Here is a 20,447-nt window from a genome sequence, read left to right on the forward strand (position 1 = left end):
TGAAGTGCAGAGGGGAGTGTCGCAGAAAATCAGTTCTTGCTGCCTTGTGGACAGCATTGTTCCATAAAAAGGGCAGCACAGGCCATTAGCTGAATGTCTGTGATGAGTGTTTGATGCACCAGTCCTCCTCTGCTGTTTCTGTAGCGACACCCCGTTTGTCCGTGTCTGCTCTCTGCTATGGCCTTGATTGCAGGTTGGCCTCCACCTTCAATGAATCCCCGCTTTATTCTGCAAAGTGTGCAGCCGATGGATCTTAGGGACCAAGGGGCTGCACACTTTGCAGAATTAAGACGCCCCTGCTCTGAAGCACTGTTTTAAGATGCCAGTGATCCTGGTAGTTGCATGCTCTGCTTCTGCCCATGGCTGCTGCAAGGGTGACATTGGACAGGGCTCCCCGAGGAGCCATCCTTGCAGTCTGCCTTCACCTCCAAATAAGCCTGGTACAGAGGATTGTTTCAAAATGAGAGTATTGTGATTGTTGTCCGGAAAGTGGCCGAAATGCACGATATGGTTTGATGGTCACTGACCAGCTGCACAATGATGCAGTGGTGCTTTGGTTGGTGCAGGGTGCCATCAGTGACTCCCTATACTTTGAGAAATCTGCAACCCGAGCAAATTGGGCAGCCCTGTCAGCCTTCTGTTGCTGTTCGGTGGATAAGGTATTGTTCTGGCGCTCGCTTGTTTGACACATCTGCGGATAACAGATTAGCTGGAAGGAGGAGTGGGCATAACAGTGGAGAGTGACAACCATACCTTGAAGCTGACTGCGGGTCTCCTTGCAGTAGACGGCGCAGCTCCGTGTGACCAGAGCAGACCGCCAGCAGAAAAGCAGGTCCAGCAAGTGAGCTGGAAGCTCAGCGTAAGCTCGAGGAACAGCACCTCATCTTCCGATTAGGCACTTTACAGCCTTCCGGACTCAATATCGAGTTCAACAATTTCAGATCATAACCTCGGCCCCTATTACATTTTTACTTATTTCTTATCCACACCTTTGTTTTGGCCCTTCCCCCTTTTTTTTCTCTCCCACATGGCAGCCATCTCCCATTCTGCCAGCGCATTTCACACCTAATCTAGAGCCGTCTTTTGTCTCCACTAGTCCTATCACCATCTCGTCTGGTTTTGAATACCTCTTAATGTCTCTTCACTTCTCTTTTGTTCTCTCCCAGCCTGGCCTCTTAACCTATTTCATTTCCTGTGCTTTTCCAGTCTTGACAAAGGGTTTGACTCGAAACGTTGACTCTATTTTCTCTCCACGGATGTTGCCTGGCCTGCTGAGTTTTTCCAGCATTTTCTGTTGTTATTCCAGCAAGTGAGCTCCTGGCTGAAGCTGAGCCTGTGGACGGAGTTCTCGATCCTCTGTAAATCTGGACTGGGCGGTCAGTCCAGCTCTGGCGCAGTGGACTGCCTTCTCTGTCCTCTTCCATCAGGTGCAGTGAGAGGGAATCACTCGAAGTAATTATCGTGGCTGAATGGCGACAAAATGAAATGAACAAAGCAGGCTTACGGGATCCTTTTCCAACAGTCAAGAACCTGCTGGCCTTGAAGCCCCTTGTTATTTAATAGAAATGAATGCAAAAGTCTGAGAAGGACAGAGTTCTAGACATGGGGGTGGAAGTTAATAATGTTAAGGGGAGCAAACACAGAGGGAAAAGTAGACACATTTTTTTAATGAATGATTTATGAAATCATTGGAGACTTTAAAGCAGGTCTGTGTGCTTTTCCCTCCTAGCCTTTAGCACAGCGAGAGGTCTTGTGCAGGCAAGTCATACTACCTGTCCACTGCTCAATGTTCCACCATTGCCTCACGTGTTTCTATTTCTTAAATATAGCCTAGATTTATTTTTTAAGTTTGTCTGAACAGCATATGACGAGGATCGGAACAAAATGTTCCACGTCTAGAGACTGAGTGATGACATCTCACGGTTATCAGATGGAAACAGCAGCTTCAACGCTGAAGCGCAGTAACCTCAGAGAGAGCGAGAGAGCTTCCCCTTCCTGTAGCAGGCTTCTTGCAAAACATTTCTATGTCTAGATGTCAAGTTTAGAAAGGATCTGTTGACGGTTGTAACCTATTGCACAACCTTTAATCTTCAAAAGCTACTTTCTCACTGTTAACCCTTTTAAATGTTTTAATTCGCATCTTTGAGTTTAAATCCCTCCATGACTTTGTCCCTGCTATCTCTGCAATCTCCTCCAGCCCTGTAAGCCTCCGTTCCTAGGCTCCACGCTCTGGAAACCCCTCCCTAACCCTCTCTGCCTCTCCACTTCCCTTTCCTCCTTAAAGATCCTGCGTAAAACCCACCTCTCCTGACCAAGCCTCCTAATCTCTCCTTCTTTGACTTAGCACCTGTTCTTCAGATGAGACGTTAAACCGAGGCCCCGTCTGCTCTCTCAGGTGGACGTAAAAGATCCCACGACACTATTTTGAAGAAGAGCAGGGGGAGTTATCCCCGGTGTCCTGGCCAATATTTATCCCTCAACCAACATCACCAAAAAACAGATTATCTGGTCATTAACACATTGCTGTTTATGGGAGCTTGGCTGTCATATTTCCTACATTACAACAGTGACTACACTGCAAAAAGTACTTCATTGGCTGTAAAGCGCTTTGGGACGTTCGGTGGTCGTGAAAGGCGCTATAGAAATGCAAGTCTTTCTTTATGCCTCTGTGAAGTACCTTGGGGATTTTTTTTACATTTTTAGTGGTGCTAGATAAATGTTGTTTGTAAGCATTCAACCACCATATATAGCAACATGTTGACATTTTTCATTTTATGGCCTTAGGTAACATAGAAACGGGTACAGTGGTTTGCTTGTTATGTTACTGGGCTAGTAATCCAGAGAACGTGCGCTCAAATCCCACCGTGGCAGTTAAAAACAAAAACCTGGAATAAAAAGCTGGTATCAGTAAAAGTGGCCATGAAGCGTCAGATTGTTGTAAAAATGCAACTGGGTCGCTGATGTCCTTTAGGGAGGGAACTTGTCGCCTTTACCCAGTCTGGCCTATATGTGACTCCAGTCCCAAACCAATGTGGTTGACGCTTAACTGTCCTCTGAAGTGGCCTAGCAAGCCCCTGAGTTACAACATAAGAGTTAGGAGCAGGAGTAGGCCGTACGGCCCCTCGAGTCTGCTCCGCCATTCAATAAGATCATGGCCGATCTTCAACCTCAACTCCGCTTTCCAGCCCGATCCCCATAGAGTCAAAAATCTATCTGTCTCAGCCTTGGATATACTCAACAATTCAGCATCCACAGCCCTCTGTGAAGAAATTTCTCCTCATCTCAGTCTTAAATGGCCGACACTTATCCTGAGACTATGCCCCCTAGTTCTAGCCTCTCCAGCCAGGGGAAACAGCCTCTCAGCATCTATCCTGTCAATCCCCCTCAGAACCATATATATTTCAGTGAGATCGCCTCTCATTCTTCTAAACTCCAGAGAGTATAGGCCCATTCTACTCAGTCTCTACTCATAGGACAACCCTCTCATCCCAGGAATCAATCTAGTGAACCTTTGTTGCACCGCCTCCAAGGCAAGTATATCCTTCCTCAGATAAGGAGACCAAAACTGTGCCCAGTACTCCAGGTGCAGTCTCATCAAAGCCCTGTACAATTGTAGCATGACTTTCTTACTCTTATACTCCAACCCCCTTGCATTAAAGGCCAACATGCCATTTACCTTCCCAACTGCTTGCTGTACCTGCATCATTTGTTGTATCAAACCACTACTCAGGGAAACTAGGGGTGGGCAATCAATGCCAGCCTTGCGAGCGATGCTTACATCCTGAGAATAAATTTTAAAAAACCACACTCAGTTTTTCACAGAAAGCACAGGGTCAGTGAGTAAGCCAGTGAGTAGCTAAGCCATATATATCAGCAAGGTTTCAGCTTTGATGCCCAGGCTTTACTGAGTTAGGCCAGAATGTTTGTATGGTTGCTACACCTAGAGTCAAAAATCTATCGATCTCAGCCTTGGATATACTCAACGATTCAGCATCCACAGCCCTCTGAGGTAGAGAATTCCAAAGATTCACAACCCTCTAAGTGAAGAAATTTTTCCTCATCTCAGTCTTAAATGGCCGACCCCTTATCTTGAGACTGTGGCCCCTGGTTCTAGACTCTCCAGCCAGGGGAAACAGCCTCTCAGCATCTACACTGTCAATCCCCTTCAGAACTTGAGATCACCCCTCATTCTTCTAAACTCCAGAGAGTAGAGGCCCAATCTACTCAGTCTCTCCTCATAGGACAACCCCCTTGGTAGGGGAAAAATCAGCCAGCCTTTTCATCACAGTCCAGTGAACCCTCCCGCCCCCCCCATCTCACTGCGAAGTGTGTGTGTGGATATCTGATGAGGCCAAGAGTAGAATCATATGTGATGTCTCCTGCAGTTTAATAGCCTGCTGAAAATCACTTATCCTGGCTAGCACGTGAAGGTCGGTCACTTGGATGAGGAACTGGATGGCTACTGGAATCTAGGGGTGATTTTATCAATGGGGACGTGATGGAGGCGGGAAAGCTGCTTGCCGGGTTTTAGTCCCGCCTCCATCGACGTCTGGCCAACCCACGCTATTTTCCCTTGACTGGCCTTGTTGAGCCCGCCCAGCGGGCTTAGCCGGCCAATTAAGGGAAAGCCGGTGACAGAGAACGTCAGCGAGTGACGTTTCATCCGTCAAGCAGAAGGCTGCTGTATTTAAGAATGCAGCGGCCATTCTGCTTTCTCTGCCGGTGAGATGAGGCAGCTCCGCAGCCTAAAGGGATGAAGCCTGGAGGAAGAAGCAAAGGTTAGTAATCTTATTAAAACACTTTAGACTCACCTCACACACTTACGTCCACACTTGCACTCATCATTCACCTGCACACCGGACATTTTGGTCTCTCCGACCACCGCAGACCCACGGCTCGCCTCGCTGACCCTGGCGAGGTTCGGAGCCGTCGGGAAGCCCACACTTTAGGGCTCAAAATAAGGATTAGCCGAAAAGCTGCCTGTTAACTACCTGTTAACGGGCAGTTAATTGGCACTAATCCCCTTCCCGCCTCGAGGAGATGGGACCCGGCGCGGGTTGGGTACCCGCCTCCTGGGAAGATGGCACGGAGGCAGGTTGGGGGGGCGGGATGGGTACCCACGCCTACATTCTGCCATATTCCCGGCAGTCCCGCCTCCATACTCGCTTCCCCAGGGCTGGGAAAATCCCCCCCCCATGCCTCAGCAAGAGTAAGGACTTTCAGGAAAAGAGGCAAGAAAATCAGGGGGGAAACAAATGAACACTTCTTTCTTTGTTGTAACCGGTCTTGTATGACTTATAGAAGCAATCTGCAGTACTATTAAAGTTTAAATAACTGGAAACCTTAGGGAACAACCAAGGGACTATAGACTGCAGGACGTGTGAGTCATCAGGGGACCAAGAAAGGAAAGTAGAATCTTAATTTACCACCAGTCTAGAATCTGTGTTCGTGTTGTACTTTGAACCAAATCTGACCACTTCCCTGGGAGTGGGAATGTCCCACTATTCATCTGAAAAGAGAAGTGAAATCTGGGCTATTTTTGCTTCTCCTCTGAGATCATCAATAAATTGTGAAGGAGTTAGTCTAACTAATTAGTCCAACTGAATTATAGTCGAAGGAGCAGCGCTCCGAAAGCTTGTGATTTCAAATAAAACTGCTGGACTATAACCTGGTGTTGTGTGACTTCTTACATTTGTCCACCCCAGTCCAACACCGGCATCTCCACACCATGGCAACTAATTACTGTGACAAGAGTTGGTCTGAAAGGCTACCGAAAGTATACCTTGCCACTGCGTCCCCTTTCCTAGCTGTATCAGACCATGAGTCACCTACAGGTCTCTTTCAACGGGGCATGTAGAATCCTGAAGTTTGTAGTTACGCAGTTGCCAGCTATGCTTGTCCTTTGGAAAAAATTGTTGGTGTTTGTTTGATCTACAGGTTAACATGTTTCTACTGATTCAGTCTTCAAAACAGTTTCCAGGACAAAGGCTTCTTTATCCCACTGACTGAGCCAGAGAGAGGCTGAAGGTGGAATTTCACTGTCGCCCATGCACCTTTACTACATTCCTCTCCCGGAGGCGCTGGCTCCTGGCTGGGGTGTGCTTCTGTGGACACCGGGCACCCTCCAGTCCATTTCCCAGGTGCCTATTTTTACGTGTGAACTTGGAGCATTTTGGCCAGCTATTCCACCTCGGAAGCATCCTGTCCTCAGCCTGCATCCCCACCCAGGCACTTTCAACAGCAGTCACTGGAAACCCACCAGGAGCGCGAGCCATTCCTCTCGCTAACCTGGGGGGTGGGGGGGGGCGGCTACGAGACAGACTGACTGTGTAGTGCCCAACGTTTGGGGAAATCAAATCGCTTTAACCAAACATGGCTCTTTATACGATAGCAAGATACTGCGGATGCTGAAAATCTGAAATAACAACAGAAAACGCTGGAAAAACTCAGCAGGCCAGGCATCATCCGTGGAGAGAGAAACAGAGTTAACGTTTCAGGTCTTTATGGCTCTTTATATTTTTCTTTTAGAAAGAAAATCGATTTGTTTCATTTATTTAACCAGAGACCCACTGCCTGAGCAGGACAGTACTGACTTTTCTCGGTCGTGACTAATTCGCCATCTTCTTATCATTCATCAAAACCTCAATTCTGACATTTGTAGTTAATCCCTTGTCAGGCTCATTTCTCGTGGTTAAAGAGCAAGCAACAGTTAACTGAAGCAAGCACTTGCCGCAATGATTGAGGCTGTACCGACAGGCCTGTTCCAGTACCATTGAGCCATTGGGCTAATTAAATATGAAGGGCGACTAGGGATGGGCAATAATTGCTGCAACGCCCGTATCCCAAGAATGAATAATAAAAACATATCTAACTCTGGCCCAGACCATAATGAAATGTACAATAGAAAAAGCCAAGCAGCCCATTCATTCCACAGACTATGTACAAGCCATTCTGTCATGTGCTCATAGGAACATCGGAACAAGAGGAGGCCATTTAGCCCCTCGAGCCTACTCCGCCATTCACTGAGATCAGGGCTGATCTGTGTCCTAACTCCATATACCCGCCTTTGCCCCATATCCCTTAATACCTTTGGTTAACAAAAAGCTGTCAATCTCAGATTTAAATTGCCGTTTGCGGAAAAGAGTTCCAAACTTCTACTTGTGTGTAGAAGTGTTTCCTAATTTCACTCCTGAAAGGTCTGGCTCTAATTTTTAGACCATGCCCCTTAGCCTTAGACTCCCCAACCAGCGGAAATAGCTTCTCTCTAGCTACCCTATCAATGCCCCTTAATATCTTGAAAACTTCAAGCAAATCACCCCTTAATCTTCTAAAGTCCAGAGAATACAACCCTAGTTTGTGTAATCTCTCGTAATTTAACCCTTGGAGTCCAAACCAGTCAAGAACAGGAAGAACTTTTATATCACAGCTGATTGAGTCTCTCAGAAACATTTTAGTGCACTTCACCCACAGAAAATCACATTGGGCAGTTACGCTTCCAAACAAGTTTGTACACAAGCACCGATGAGATGAATAGCCAGTTAATTTTTTTTTGAGCGGCTCTGGGTGAGGAAGAAATATTGGAAAGGATCCCAGGAGAACACCTTGCTCTAATTCATTAGTGTCATGGGATCTTTAACATCCACCTGAACAGGAAGTCGGGGCCTCAGTTTAACGCGCCATCCAAAGAACAGTGTCATCGAGAGTGCAGCACTCTCTCAGTATTGCACTGAAAAGTCAGCGTGGAATAGAGCCCCGATTTGAACTCTCGCCGAGTGTGGGGCTGGCGATGCTCGCTGAGATGAGACCTGGGCCATTTTAACTCTCAGGTTTCACTTAAATAGATCAGGCCCAATTCCCACCCAAACCCAGCATCAATGGCGTCAAGGTGGTGGGTGGGAGATGGGCGAGTGCGGCAGGATGACACAGCCCGGGACCCATGGGAACGCAAGGTGGGGGGCCAGGCGATTGTGGTGATCCTGGGGCAGGGGAGCTGCAAGGATTCCTTGTGGGGCCTGGAAGAGCACCCCTGCTGCACTTGGTGCGCCCCCCCCTCCCGCTCCGCCCCCCCAGGGAAACCTTTCAAAAATAACATAATTTGACCCTTTCTGTCCTCTTCTGGGCCTATTGATCCCCCAGGCCAGGTTTCCCAGCCAAGGCCGACACCATACACCAACCTCTCTGCTGCAGGTTCAAATAGCGTCAAGGTTTGATTGGCAGCTTCAGACCTCGACTGTCAATGAGGCCCTCATCTGCCCGGGTCACACGATGCCCAAAACAGGCCTGTTAAAATGGTGAGTGTCACGCTGCTGATAATTTAACCACTACCCCTCCATTCCCCCCCCTCCCCCAGCAGGCCCATCCTCATTTGGCACACGGGGGGTGGGTAAAATTGGGACTTGCGTGTTCCAGTCCTAGAGTCGAGCTTGCAACTGTAGCCACGGAATTCAGAGGCAAGCGTGCTACCAACTGAGTTGGGGGCTGAGTTACTTTTTGAAGAAAGGTCTTACAACATTCCTCCTACCGGTGAACCCTTTGCGTTCACCCAGCACACTTTGTGCGAAGGGTCTAGACTTGCGGTGAGGATCTCTATGTTTCCTTCCAATCTTGTGCGCCATTGGAAGGTCAGGTATGTCGAGAAGGAGTTACCACAAAGCGAGATACCAGTGCGGACGGGGGGCCATTCTCACCCTTTGATTGTTTCAACAGACAGTGTGCAGGATATAATAATATCTTCAGGAAGTCTTCACAGGAAATGTATGACGTCTTGTTTTTGTTGTTTTGCTGTGCACTTCCTGCCCGCAGAGTTTGAGAGCAAAGTGTCAAAAGCACAACATAGATATAGATCAGCATGGTGATGAAAACAGACGTTCATTTAAAAATGTAAATTTTTTAGAAAATGGAAATCACAATGCCGACAGTTGTTTCTGGAGTCTTTTTTCAGAGACTGAGGGCTGGATTTTGTCATTGGGGCGGGCTGGGGTCGTGTCATCTGCTTTTCGTGTTATCCACCCGATTCCAAATCGATGTGGGAGATTGATGCGATTTTCACATAATTGGGCAATTGAGTTCCAGCGTGTGGGAACCCATGGCCCAATGAGTTTTTTCAGTCTGAAACTCGCCTCCGCTGACGTCTTCATTGCTGCTGCATTTAAGTTCTGCAAGAATTTTTAAAATGCCATCAGTTGGTTATTGTAAATAAAAATTCTGATGGCAACTGTTGCAGTTGTGGCGTGTGTCATTTTGCTAATGGGACTTCCACATTGAGGGCTTAGGATTACTTGCAATTGTCAGTATGGTGCTAGGAATCCGCTGGTTCTTGGCCATTGTCGATGCTCTGGTAAGAAGCTGCGAGGCAAAAGTGCTTGATTGGCTAGGCTAAGCAAATCTGGCCAAGATGAGTGCGTTCCTTGCATCCCGGGCAGCAATGTTCTCGCGTACTGCTGCCGCTGGTTGATGGGCCTCTGCAAGATGTTCGTTTTCGCTCTCCTCCTCCTCCTCCTCACCTGAGGAGGATATGTGAGGAGCCACTTGGTCCTTAGGAATCTGCAAGCCACGATGCTGTGCCATGTTGTGAAGTGCACAGCAAACCACGACGATTCTGGAGACCCTGGCTGCTGAGTACTGCAGGGCTCCACCTGATCTATCCAGGCATCTGAAGCGCATCTTCAGCAAGCCGATGGTTTGCTCGATTATGGCTCTGGTGGAAATGTGGCTGGAGTTGTAGCTCTCCTCAGCTTCGTTGGATGGGCTCCTCAACGGCGTCATTAGCCACGTCTTCAGGGGATAGCCCTTGTCTCCAAGTAGCCATCTGCTAAGTTGGTCTGGCAGACTGAACAGCGGAGGCACACTAGACTGGCGCAGTATGAAGGAGTCATGGCAACTGCCAGGGTACTTGGCACAAACATGCAAAATTTCCTTCTTGTGGTCACACACCAGCTGAACGTTGAGGGAGTGGAAGCCCTTGCGGTTGACAAAAATACCTGGATTACGATGGGGTGCCTTAAGGGCCACATGTGTGCAGTCAATGACGCCCTGCACCCTTGGAAAGCCTGCCAGATTAGCTAATCCAACCGCCCGCGCCGTGACACTTGCTTGATCCTTGGAGAAATGGATGTGATTGTGCGCGATGGCAAAGAGGGCATCGGTTACCTGCGTGATGCAAGTGTGTGCGGCCGCCTGGGAGATGCCGCTGATGTCTGCTGCTGATCCCTGGAATGAGCCTGATGCAAAAAAGTTGAGTGCGGTGGTGACTTTGACGGCCACTGGTAAGGGGTGTCCACCTGCTCCTCTGGGCTCCAGGTATTGCTGCACCATTGCCCAGATGTCACCCACTACCTCTCACGAAAGTCGGAGCCGCCTTTGGCACTGCTGCTCACTCATGTTGAGGTAGCTGACCCTGTGTCTGTAGACCCTGTTTGGGCGGTATCTCCCGCGCCGACGGCCTTCCATGGGCTGGTGCCTTCTGGCCTGTGCAGCTTCAGGTGGGTGAGCAGCAGCTTGGTGCTCCTGCTGCTGCTGCTGCTGCTGTTGGTGCTGCTGCTGTTGGTGCTGCTGTTGTTCCTGGTTCTGCTGGTGCCGCAGCTGGTCTTCGTCCTCATCTGATGTCCAGGAGGAAAGGAAATAAATGGCTCCCATGCTTCTGGTAGATGCCTCAGTTGAGGAAGCGCTCAGTCAAGGTGGCGAGAGGGGTTCCCAGGAGGCCACACTGGAGATGGGTGTCAGGCTCCAAACTTCCACAGCTGTGGTTATGCCTTCTAAAAGTTCCCCCAGACCTGAGACAACAAAGTCCTGCCACCTGCAAATGATGGCTGATCAAATCTCCTATTTAATGGTGGAGCTGCAGCTGATAGTCAGCAATCCAATTGTGCTCCCGCCAGGTTTCACCATCGTGTTTCAGAGGAGACGTGAATCACGTGGGAAATGTGTTAAAATCGGAAAGGCCTCTCAAAATGGGATTATAGAGGCAATTTAGTGGTTGTTAAGGGCCTTAAGAGCCTATCCCGCCTCTTGGAGGCGGGACGGAGACGGGATCAGAAACCACGCATTTGGGAAAATTGCTTGGAGGCGGCATGGAGGTGGGGTCGGGCCCGCCCGCCACTTTTTGCAATTTTAACACCCCACACGCCTCCATTCCGCCTCCTCGGGCCTGGCAAAATCCAGCCCTGAATCTTTCTTGGACATTCAAGCACACACCTAGCAGAGTAGCCGTGAGGACTTCCGTGCCCTTTCGGCAGGAGGGAAGGTTGGGAGATTGCAATACTGCTTCATACATCATTCTCACCTCCTGACTCCCCAAAGCCTTTCCACCATCTACAAGGCACAAGTCAGGAGTGTGATGGAATACTCTCCACTTGCCTGGATGAGTGCAGCTCCAACAACACTCAAGAAGCTCAACACCATTCAGGATAAAGCAGCCCGCTTGATTGGCACTCCATCCACCACCTTCAACATTCACTCCCTCCACCACCGGCGCACCGTGGCTGCAGTGTGTACCATCTGCAAGATGCACTGCAGCAACTCGCCAAAGCTCCTTCAACAGCACCTTCCAAACCCGCGACCTCTACCACTTAGAAGGACAAGGGCAGCAGACGCAGGGGAACATCACCACCTACAAGTTCCCCTCCAAGCCACACACCATCCTGACTTGGACCTGTATCGCCGTTCCTTCACTGTCGCTGGGCCAAAATCCTGGAACTCCCTTCCTAACAGCATTGTGGGTGTACCTACACCACACGGACTGCAGCGGTTCAAGAAGGTGGCTCACCACCATCTTCTCAAGGGCAATTAGGGATGGGCACTAAATGCAGGCCTAGCCAGCGACGCCCACATCCCATCAATGAATTAAAAAAAAAAAATAATTCGTACTGTGTCATAATCAAAATATGTGACTGAGAACAGGGTGCCGCACAGTATGTTCCCTGCTACATTAAATCTTCAGAACTACGGATGAGCACTGAGTCAAATTCAGAACACAAAGTAACACAAGTTGGTCTAGTTCGAGTTACCCAAGTTGACCTCATTTGGATGGGATTGCCCCATAACATAATGGTAGAACGTTAACCCAACATCCAGCTCAACCCAACTGGACCTCCCCCCATTCATTTTAAACTGGTGTCATTTGTCTAACTGACTTCTCTGGCCCCACCTCCTCCGCCATTCAGAAATTCCAGTAAACCCAAAGTCTGGGGCCCCGGGTCCTATTTTTCCCAAAATTGCTCCCTCCCACCACCCAGTCCTTGCCACGCTCCAACCATTGCCTCTCCTTCAAGGTCCTTATTCTCATTTTCAAATCGTTCTAGTCTATACCCTCTCTGCCCATTACCTAAGAAATCTCCAACGTTGGATTGTTGCTTATCCCCTTACTCCCTCCTCGGTACCATCAAATGCCAGTCTTATCAGCCCCAAGCCTCACTCCTCCCAAATCTACTTTTCATTTGCTATGTCTCCCCATCTTAAAAATCAAGCTCTTTGGAATCGCCCATACTTTCCATTTTCCTGCTCATTGTCCTCCTCTCTCCCTGTAAAACGTTTCTACATGACGGGTGCTGTGTGATGTGAAAAGACTACTGAGAGCTTGGTTTGAGTATAAAACAAGGCTTTAATCAACTGTTTCAAAACCATGAGATTTCTAGTTACAATCACTAGTTCCTGGTTACAGAAACATCCTGAGCAAGCTGGGCCCACGCCCGAGTATTTATACTTCTTGGACGGCGCCACCAGCTGGCCGCCCAGTGTTACTTCATGAGTCATGATAAGATTCAGGACACTGTGTAAATGCAAGTGGCTGTTGTTTGGAGTGTCTCTCTCATTCAGGAAACAGTTGAACGAATGAACATTCTCCGTGGTGTATGCCGAGGTTAAACATTGATCGAGATTTCTTTCCTAGTGAGATATCTCCCAAGTTCTCGGTTGCAGCAAAACTTTCACTGCAATCTGCTGGAAAATCTGAAAAAAACAAAAGGCTGAAGAGAACGTCACAGGGAAGAATGGGCCAGCGTAGGGGTGACTTCAAACACCACGAGTCACCCTTACAAGTTGCATGAAATTAGTATTTCATTTATTACCCCCCCCCCCCCCCGTGTGGGATTCACGTGCGTCTATAAGCACTAGAGGTGCAGGGTTGTATTGGACTGGGAGGTGGACACAAGTTATTCTGTCTCAGAAAGAAAGACTTGCTTATATAGCACCTTTCACAGCCACCAGACATCCCAAAGTGCTTCCCAGCCGATGAAGTACTTTTTGAAGTGTAGTCACTGTTGTAATGTGGGAAATGTGGCAGCCAATTTGCACACAGCAAGCTCCCACAAACAGCAATGTGAGAATGACCCGATAATTTGTTTTAGATGTTGATTGAGGGACAAATATTGGTCAGGTCACCAGGCATAACTCCCCCTGCTCTTCTTCGAAATAGTGCCATGGGATCTTTTACGTCCATCCGAGAGAGCAGACGGGGACCTCGGTTTTAATGTCTCATCCGAAAGACGGCACCTCCGACAGTGCAGCGCTCCCTCAGCACTGCAGTGGAGTGTCAGCCTAGATTTTTGTGCTCAAGTCTCTTGGAGCGGGACTGTGAACCCACAACCTTCTGACTCAGAGGTGAGAGTGCTGCCCACAAAGCCACCTTTGAAAAATGTCAGGGCTGGTCAGTGCGATGTCACTCACAACCCTGAAGGTAACACCAAACTGGGGCGGAACGGTTAGCAAATCCAGAATGAGACAGATTATGAGTGCCCTTGAAAAGGATGGGACCATTTGGGCCATGGTGCTGGAGGGAATGCAGTGTGGGCCCACTGCAAGTGCGTGGTTGTTGCCAAGTCTAATCTAACAGTAAGCACTGAGGGTGTTGCTAGTAAATCCCCCAGTCAGACACAGAAGGAAGGCGAGGAGGGGGAATCCTCTTTGTAAAACCTTCACCCGGGACTTTTCCAAATGACAAACTGTTATTTTGTTGAAAGAATGTATCCGCGGCCACGCCCACAGTGCCCAACACGTCATCGCCCGCGCGGGGTGTTTCCTGAGCCCACGTGCGGTGACGACACACATCCTTATTGGGACAGAAAGGGCGGGGCTCCCCCTGACGTCAGTGGCCTAATATGGCATGGCCCGGCGGGGGTTCCGGGGGCTGAGACTATAAAGCGACAGGCGCAGATCTCAAGCAGATTTACAGCAACTAGGAAAGAGGAGGATTTAACCACACGGCCCAACTTTAATTCTTCTTAACACCGATTGTAAGTATTGCAGACTTTCATTAGTTAATCAGATCACACACTCCAACATGAATTGGAAGTGACAGGAGCGGTAATCTGCTAGTTTTTTGCTATCTATATTTAAAAGAATTGAAATACATTTTGCAGAAATATAATTCTCCCCTGGACACCTGGTCAAAATAAACAGTGACAAGTTAGTAATTTCGTGCTGGTTTTGGTTGGTACTGAAATCAAAATTAACCAGAAAATGCAAAAGTTTAAAAAAATATATTTGGTGTCACATTCAGAAAGTTCTCTTTTGTAAAATTGAGTATTGTAAATGGTATTTTGGTCGGCAGCAATTTCCACAAGGACAAGTTGTTAATCATCCTAAAAATGTTTTAAACAGCAACAAGGACTTCACGCTTGAAAGTGGGAAAGCAAGAGGAACAATAAAACAGACACGGAATTTCATTCATTCCTTGCCTCCAACTTTGCCCAAACCCACCACCATGGTGACCACGGAATCGCTGGAGATTGAGAGCTGCCACTTGGTGCAGTTACTGGTGGAGGAGCAGGTCGGCTTCCTCATCCTGGACTGCCGCTCCTTCCTGAGTTTCAATGCCTCCCACATCAGGGGCTCCCACAACGTGTACTGCAACACCATCGTCAAGCGCCGGTCGAAAGGGTCCATCGCCCTGGACTGCATGCTGCCCGAGGAAAGCATGCGGGCCGGCCTGAGCTGTGGCCGCTACCCCAGGGTGCTGGTGCTGGACGAGAGGAGCCTGAGCTCGGCTGCACTGAGCAGGGACAACACGGCCAGGCTGGTCCTCAACACCTTGAACGCCGAGCTGGACACCAGCAGAATTCAGATTTGCTTTCTGAAAGGTAAGATTCCCAAGCGACCTTTTCACTGACGGGCAAACCAAGCAGGAGATACACACAGTACTGATCAGGGATTGGGAACTTTTTTCAGCCTCCACACTCCCCAGAATCTTTCTTTGCTGATTTCAAGAGGATTGGGGATTGCCCATTAGGTGAGGTAGTGCCCTGAAATATTCACAAACTTTATGTAAGCCACTGCTGACACACACACACACACTTTAAACTATCTCTGACATTCCAATCTGGGGGCTGACAGCGACATTCAGCACTTTAATACATCAGTGAATCTGTTCATTATTAATGTTAATCGACAGTGTAAATTTAGAGTTTTGTATGTTTAAAGCCCATCCTTTACAATTGAGAATAAGTTGCTGTCCGGGCTGCGTTCTGTAATTTTTTAAAAATTAGTTCACGATGTGAGCATCGCTGGCAAGGCCAGCATTTATTGCCCATCCCTAATTGCCCTTGAGAAGGTGGTGGTGAGCCGCCTTCTTGAACCGCTGCAGTCCGTGTGGTGGAGGTGCTCCCACAGTGCTGTTAGGGAGGGAGTTCCAGGATTTTGACCCAGCGACGATGAAGGATCGGCCGATATACTTCCAAGTCAGGATGGTGTGTGACTTGGAGGGGAGCTTGGAGGTGGTGGTGTTCCCATGTGCCTGCTGTGTGGCACATTGTCCCAACACTTTATCGCCAATCTGTCCCTACCATTCTTTTTCCTGATGAAAGGGATGCTGGTGGGACCTCGGTAGTAAAAACAGCACAGGGACAGACCCGGCCTTTAAATCAGGCGTCAAATGGTCTGGATTGTCACCTTGAGCAGCGGGCAACCTTGCAGCCACCCACCTCTCCAGTTAACAAGGAACATTTTAAATTCCTGTAATTCTGTCTGTGAAACACTCTCTTCCCCGTGAATCAAAAACACGTCCTACTTAATCCAGATTAATCCTCCTCCCGATTCCAAGCAAATCCGATTCTGATGAATAAATCCTCGAATCAGTGCCTGATTCACTGCTCTGGGTTTCCGACCCGCTGTTGAGTGGGGACGCTTCCTGTTCTACTGATGTGACCATTCTGTTTTGTTCCCTTTCTCTGCAGGAGGTTATGAGGCTTTCCACTCGCTGTTCCCGGAGATGTGCATCGAAAACCTCAGCTCTTGTGCCCACTCCTGCCCACAGGGTGGCTCCGTGCCTACATTGATAGCCAGAGGAACTCCGCTTTACGATCAGGTGAGGACCTCCCCCCCAGGGAGACAGGGACACCCCCACCCCAGGAGGATAAGGGGGCCAGGGTGAAGGGAAACTGCCAGAACTCTACTCATAGAATAGTGTGGCACAGAAGGAGGCCATTTGGCCCATCGAGTCTGTACCGGCTCTTTCGAAGAGCAATCCAGTCAGTCATAGAAACATAGAAAAAAAGGAGCAGGAGTAGGCCATTCGGCCCTTCGAGCCTGCTCCGCCATTCAATATGATCATGGCTGATCCTCTATCTCAATACCATATTCCCACTCTCTCCCCATACCCCTTGATGACTTTTGTGTCCCACTCTTGCCCCATACCCCTGCAATTTTGTCTCCAAGTATTTATCCAATTCCCTTTTGAAGGCTACTATTGAATCTGTATCCATCGCTCTATCAGGCAGTGCATTCCAAATCCTAACCACTCGTTGTTCCTTATTGGGTGCAAATTGCACCATTGCCTACAAGGTGGGTGGGAGAGAGGAAGTGGGGGAGGGGGATGGGCAATGTCAAAACTGGTGGTAGAGAGACAGGATATGAATCTTTTTACATTCATCATTGAACAAGGGTCCTTGATTGGCCAGGCAGCTTGGCCTTTCTTTATTATATAACTTACAAGCTGTAATATTAACCAGGGCTCAGCGTAGCTTTAATGTAATTCTGCAGATTTGGTTTGAGACCCCTGTGTAGTTTCTGCAGCTATTTAAGCCGCCGGGGTAACTGTTACGTTCTTTGCTGGTTCCGGCTGTCGTTCTCACGCTGGGAAATGTGTTTGGTTCCAGGGTGGCCCTGTGGAGATCCTGCCGTTCCTGTATCTGGGCAGCGCCTATCACTCGTCCCGGAAAGAGACCCTGCAATCCCTGGGCATCACGGCGCTGCTCAACGTCTCCTCCAACTGCCCCAACTACTTCGAGGGAGTCTTCCAGTACAAGTGTATCCCCGTGGAGGACAGCCACATGGCCGACATCAGCGCCTGGTTTCAGGAAGCCATCGATTTTATCGGTAAGTGGCAACTTTTCGTTGAGTTCCTCCTGCCTTCAGTTAGGGGTTCGAATCATGAGAGTTTTAAGAACTGGAAAGGCTGTTGGGTCCAATAAGCCTGTCCCCTTTTTGATAAATCAATCCCACCTTTCCACCATCTCTCTGTCTCCTCTCTGTCCAGGAAGCATTGGATTGCCTACTGACCCCATTTACACTGTCTTTTCCATATCCTTCCCTGGAAACTCGTTCCACAACGACGTCACTCTGAGTGGAAAAACCTGCTGCTGTTTTCCCACCTTCTCTCCTAAGCTCCTGATTTGTAACTGTGTGTCCCCTGGGATCTGAGCCCTTCACCTACAGTGGGCAGGAGCTTTATCAATTCCCTTCATCGTTTGGTCATGGCTGGAGGGACCTGTAGAGACCAGTGTGCATCTTGTCTGCGAGCTTCTCCGAGAGGATCCGCCGTTACTGTCAAAGCATGCTTTTCATTCCCTGATCACTGAATTATCTGCAGTGTACTATCTGCCTTCTGCTTGTGGGCTGGGAACTGAACTGATCTGAGGCTCATGTCCAAGTTATTTAGTTATTCTTTGGAATTCTGATCACTGTGATATACCTGTTTTCGCCACGCCATGTATTAATGAGCCTTCCCTCTTTGCTCCCATTAGATTCAGTAAAGGACAGCGGTGGCCGGGTCTTGGTGCACTGTCAGGCAGGGATCTCCAGGTCTGCCACCATCTGCCTGGCGTATCTGATCCGGACACAGCGAGTGCGCCTGGAAGAAGCCTTCGACTTTGTCAAGCAGCGACGGGGCGTCATCTCTCCAAACTTTGGCTTCATGGGACAGTTGTTGCAGTTTGAAACCGAGGTCCACTGTCACTAGGGACTGGGTTTTATCGAAAAAAAAACCTCAACCAATCCTCCGAGCAGCTCATTCATCTCCGCTCGATCCACATGGGCACTGAAGATGCAGACCTGCCAGAAAACGTGTCGGGCGCTCGCGGACAGAGCCTCGGAACACCAATGGTAGTTGTTGGACTAGCCAATTGGATAGAGTCAACGGGCAAGGAGAGGGCAATGGCGCGCCACGTGTTTCAAGCTGCATTGTCCTTTACAAACCGCTGGGCGTGTCTAAGTGTCAAATTAAGTCCACAAGTACATTATGTGCAATGAGCAGTTAAGTATTTTAATGAGATTTAAGGACACAGCGGCTTTAACACTGGAGCAACCATTGCCACTCAAAAAAAAAAAAAAAAGCAGCAACTCTCGCCCATCATGAGGTGGCCATCTGGTGCGTCACTGTAGTGGCAGCTGTAGTTTTCTTAGGCAGTCCCTCGGAACCGAGGATGACTTGCTTCCACATTTAAAAATGAGTTCGCAGCTGTAGTAAGTGGGGGAGATTAGCCACACACTCGGCCCCTTCCTGTAAACCTCATTGACTTCACCATTTACAAGTTAACTTTTCCAATGGCACCACTGCAAGTTATCTCCCAATCGCGGGTGCAGTTCTTTATGCAGGGGGGGGGAGGCGCTGCCTCTGGGACGGCGAGATTCCCACTGCTTGTCTGGGGAGTTTTTCCCTCTCTGCGAACAGCTTAATATATATAAAAATCTCTACTCGCGGGGTTTTTTTTGTTGAGTTAATACAGTCCAGCTGTGCCCGCGTCTCGTTTCGTTACACCATCGGTTTTGGAGATGGTTCGTTGGGACTTATTCCTGAGGACAACCTTCCGGAGATGATCCAGATGGGAAATGCTGCTCTTCCTTCTATGAACTTGATCTGTTTTTTAAAAAATATAATTTTGAGCCTTCACAGGCTCCTGGAACATTCCAAATGTTTACTCTCAACTGCAGACTCTGAGCCGGAATTTTACTGAGAAGAGTTCTTGACCTCAAGTGTACCTCTGTCACACGGGAGACATGTTTTGACGATATATTCGCTCTGCAGCACTGACTGTGTTAGAGAGCTTGGCGCTCGAGTGAAGGAGTCTGAGAGTCCACCTCAGGCTGAAGTTGATTTATTGGCTGGTCCTTTATTCACTGAAACCATCACAATCACTCTGGGCTCCCACCGTGCAGCTCTCTCTCAAAGCAACTGAAAGTGTGACTTTATTCTCTGTTTTAAGGGAACTCTACCTGCTAATTTCCTTAAAAAGGAAAGTACTTTATATATTTTTAATACCTGTTTAGTAAATGTTGCAAGGTGCACTAATAAGCATTATTGAGATTCATTATTTATTATATTGAAAAATAAAATGTTGAGAACATTCTCATTCGTTCGCCTCCTCGTTACTTGTGTCTGATTAACCGGCCTCCCCTCCCGTCCCTCCATTTGGCATCTGTTCACCGGAACAACTGAAATCAGTAGGGAGCTGTTTGAAAACCCATGTCGGACTCCATAGCACAGACACGACATACATCACTGCTCCGGCTAAAGGACCAGCTTGTGCGACTGATCCATTAACCATCACTTACAGCATAAGAGATGGAGCAGGAGCTGGTTACAGGGTAGAAGGTTCAGATAACATCTGCCCCTTAATATTCTATCCTACAGTTGCCACAGAGATTTGGGGATTAGGGTTCCACCACACAGGAGCTGAGATCAGATTCATCAACCCCAAGAGCATCACAACAGCTCGATCTCTTACCCTGCACCTAACACACTCCCAGCTCTCTCTTACTCTGCACGTACCACACTCCCAGCTCTCTCTTACTCTGCACGTAACACACTCCCAGCTCTCTCTTACCCTGCATGTACCACACTCTCGGCTCTCTCTTACCCTGCACGTACCACACCATAGCTCTCTCTTACCCTGCACGTACCACACTCTCGGCTCTCTCTTACCCTGCACGCACCACACTCTCGGCTCTCTCTTACCCTGCACATACCACACTCCCAGCTCTCTCTTACCCTGCACGTACCACACTCCCAGCTCTCTCTTACCCTGCACGTACCACACTCCCAGCTCTCTCTTACCCTGCACGTACCACACCATAGCTCTCTCTTACTCTGCACGTATCACACCCCCAGCTCTCTCTTACCCTGCACGTACCACACCCCCAGCTCTCTCTTACCCTGCCTGCACCACACCACAGCTCTCTCTTACCCTGCACGTACCACACCCCCAGCTCTCTCTTACCCTGCCTGCACCACACCACAG

At 48.8% G+C, this 20,447-nt stretch overlaps 1 protein-coding gene across 3 annotated transcripts in view; it reads left to right on the forward strand.

Annotated features, from left to right (window-relative positions):
- The window catches only part of LOC147098030 (dual specificity protein phosphatase 1-A-like), a 205,318-nt gene extending 185,763 nt beyond the window's left edge, over window positions 1-19,555 (forward strand). For 2 of the 3 annotated variants that reach the window (XM_085971238.1, XM_085971239.1), the window contains 4 exons: window positions 14,596-15,074; window positions 16,167-16,297; window positions 17,088-17,307; window positions 17,955-19,555. In XM_085971238.1, the coding sequence (XP_085827364.1) occupies window positions 14,596-15,074; window positions 16,167-16,297; window positions 17,088-17,307; window positions 17,955-18,169 (1,045 nt within the window). In that variant the 3' untranslated portion in view covers window positions 18,170-19,555. Of the gene's footprint in view, window positions 1-14,127; window positions 14,229-14,595; window positions 15,075-16,166; window positions 16,298-17,087; window positions 17,308-17,954 lie in introns of those variants that run through there. The other variant, XM_085971240.1, reaches the window with a different exon arrangement.
- The last annotated feature ends 892 nt before the right edge of the window (window positions 19,556-20,447 follow it).

This window comes from Somniosus microcephalus, chromosome 30 (assembly GCF_052327205.1).
Source record: "Somniosus microcephalus isolate GS21.2 chromosome 30, FLI_Smic_1.0, whole genome shotgun sequence".
Taxonomy (NCBI): domain Eukaryota; kingdom Metazoa; phylum Chordata; class Chondrichthyes; order Squaliformes; family Somniosidae; genus Somniosus; species Somniosus microcephalus.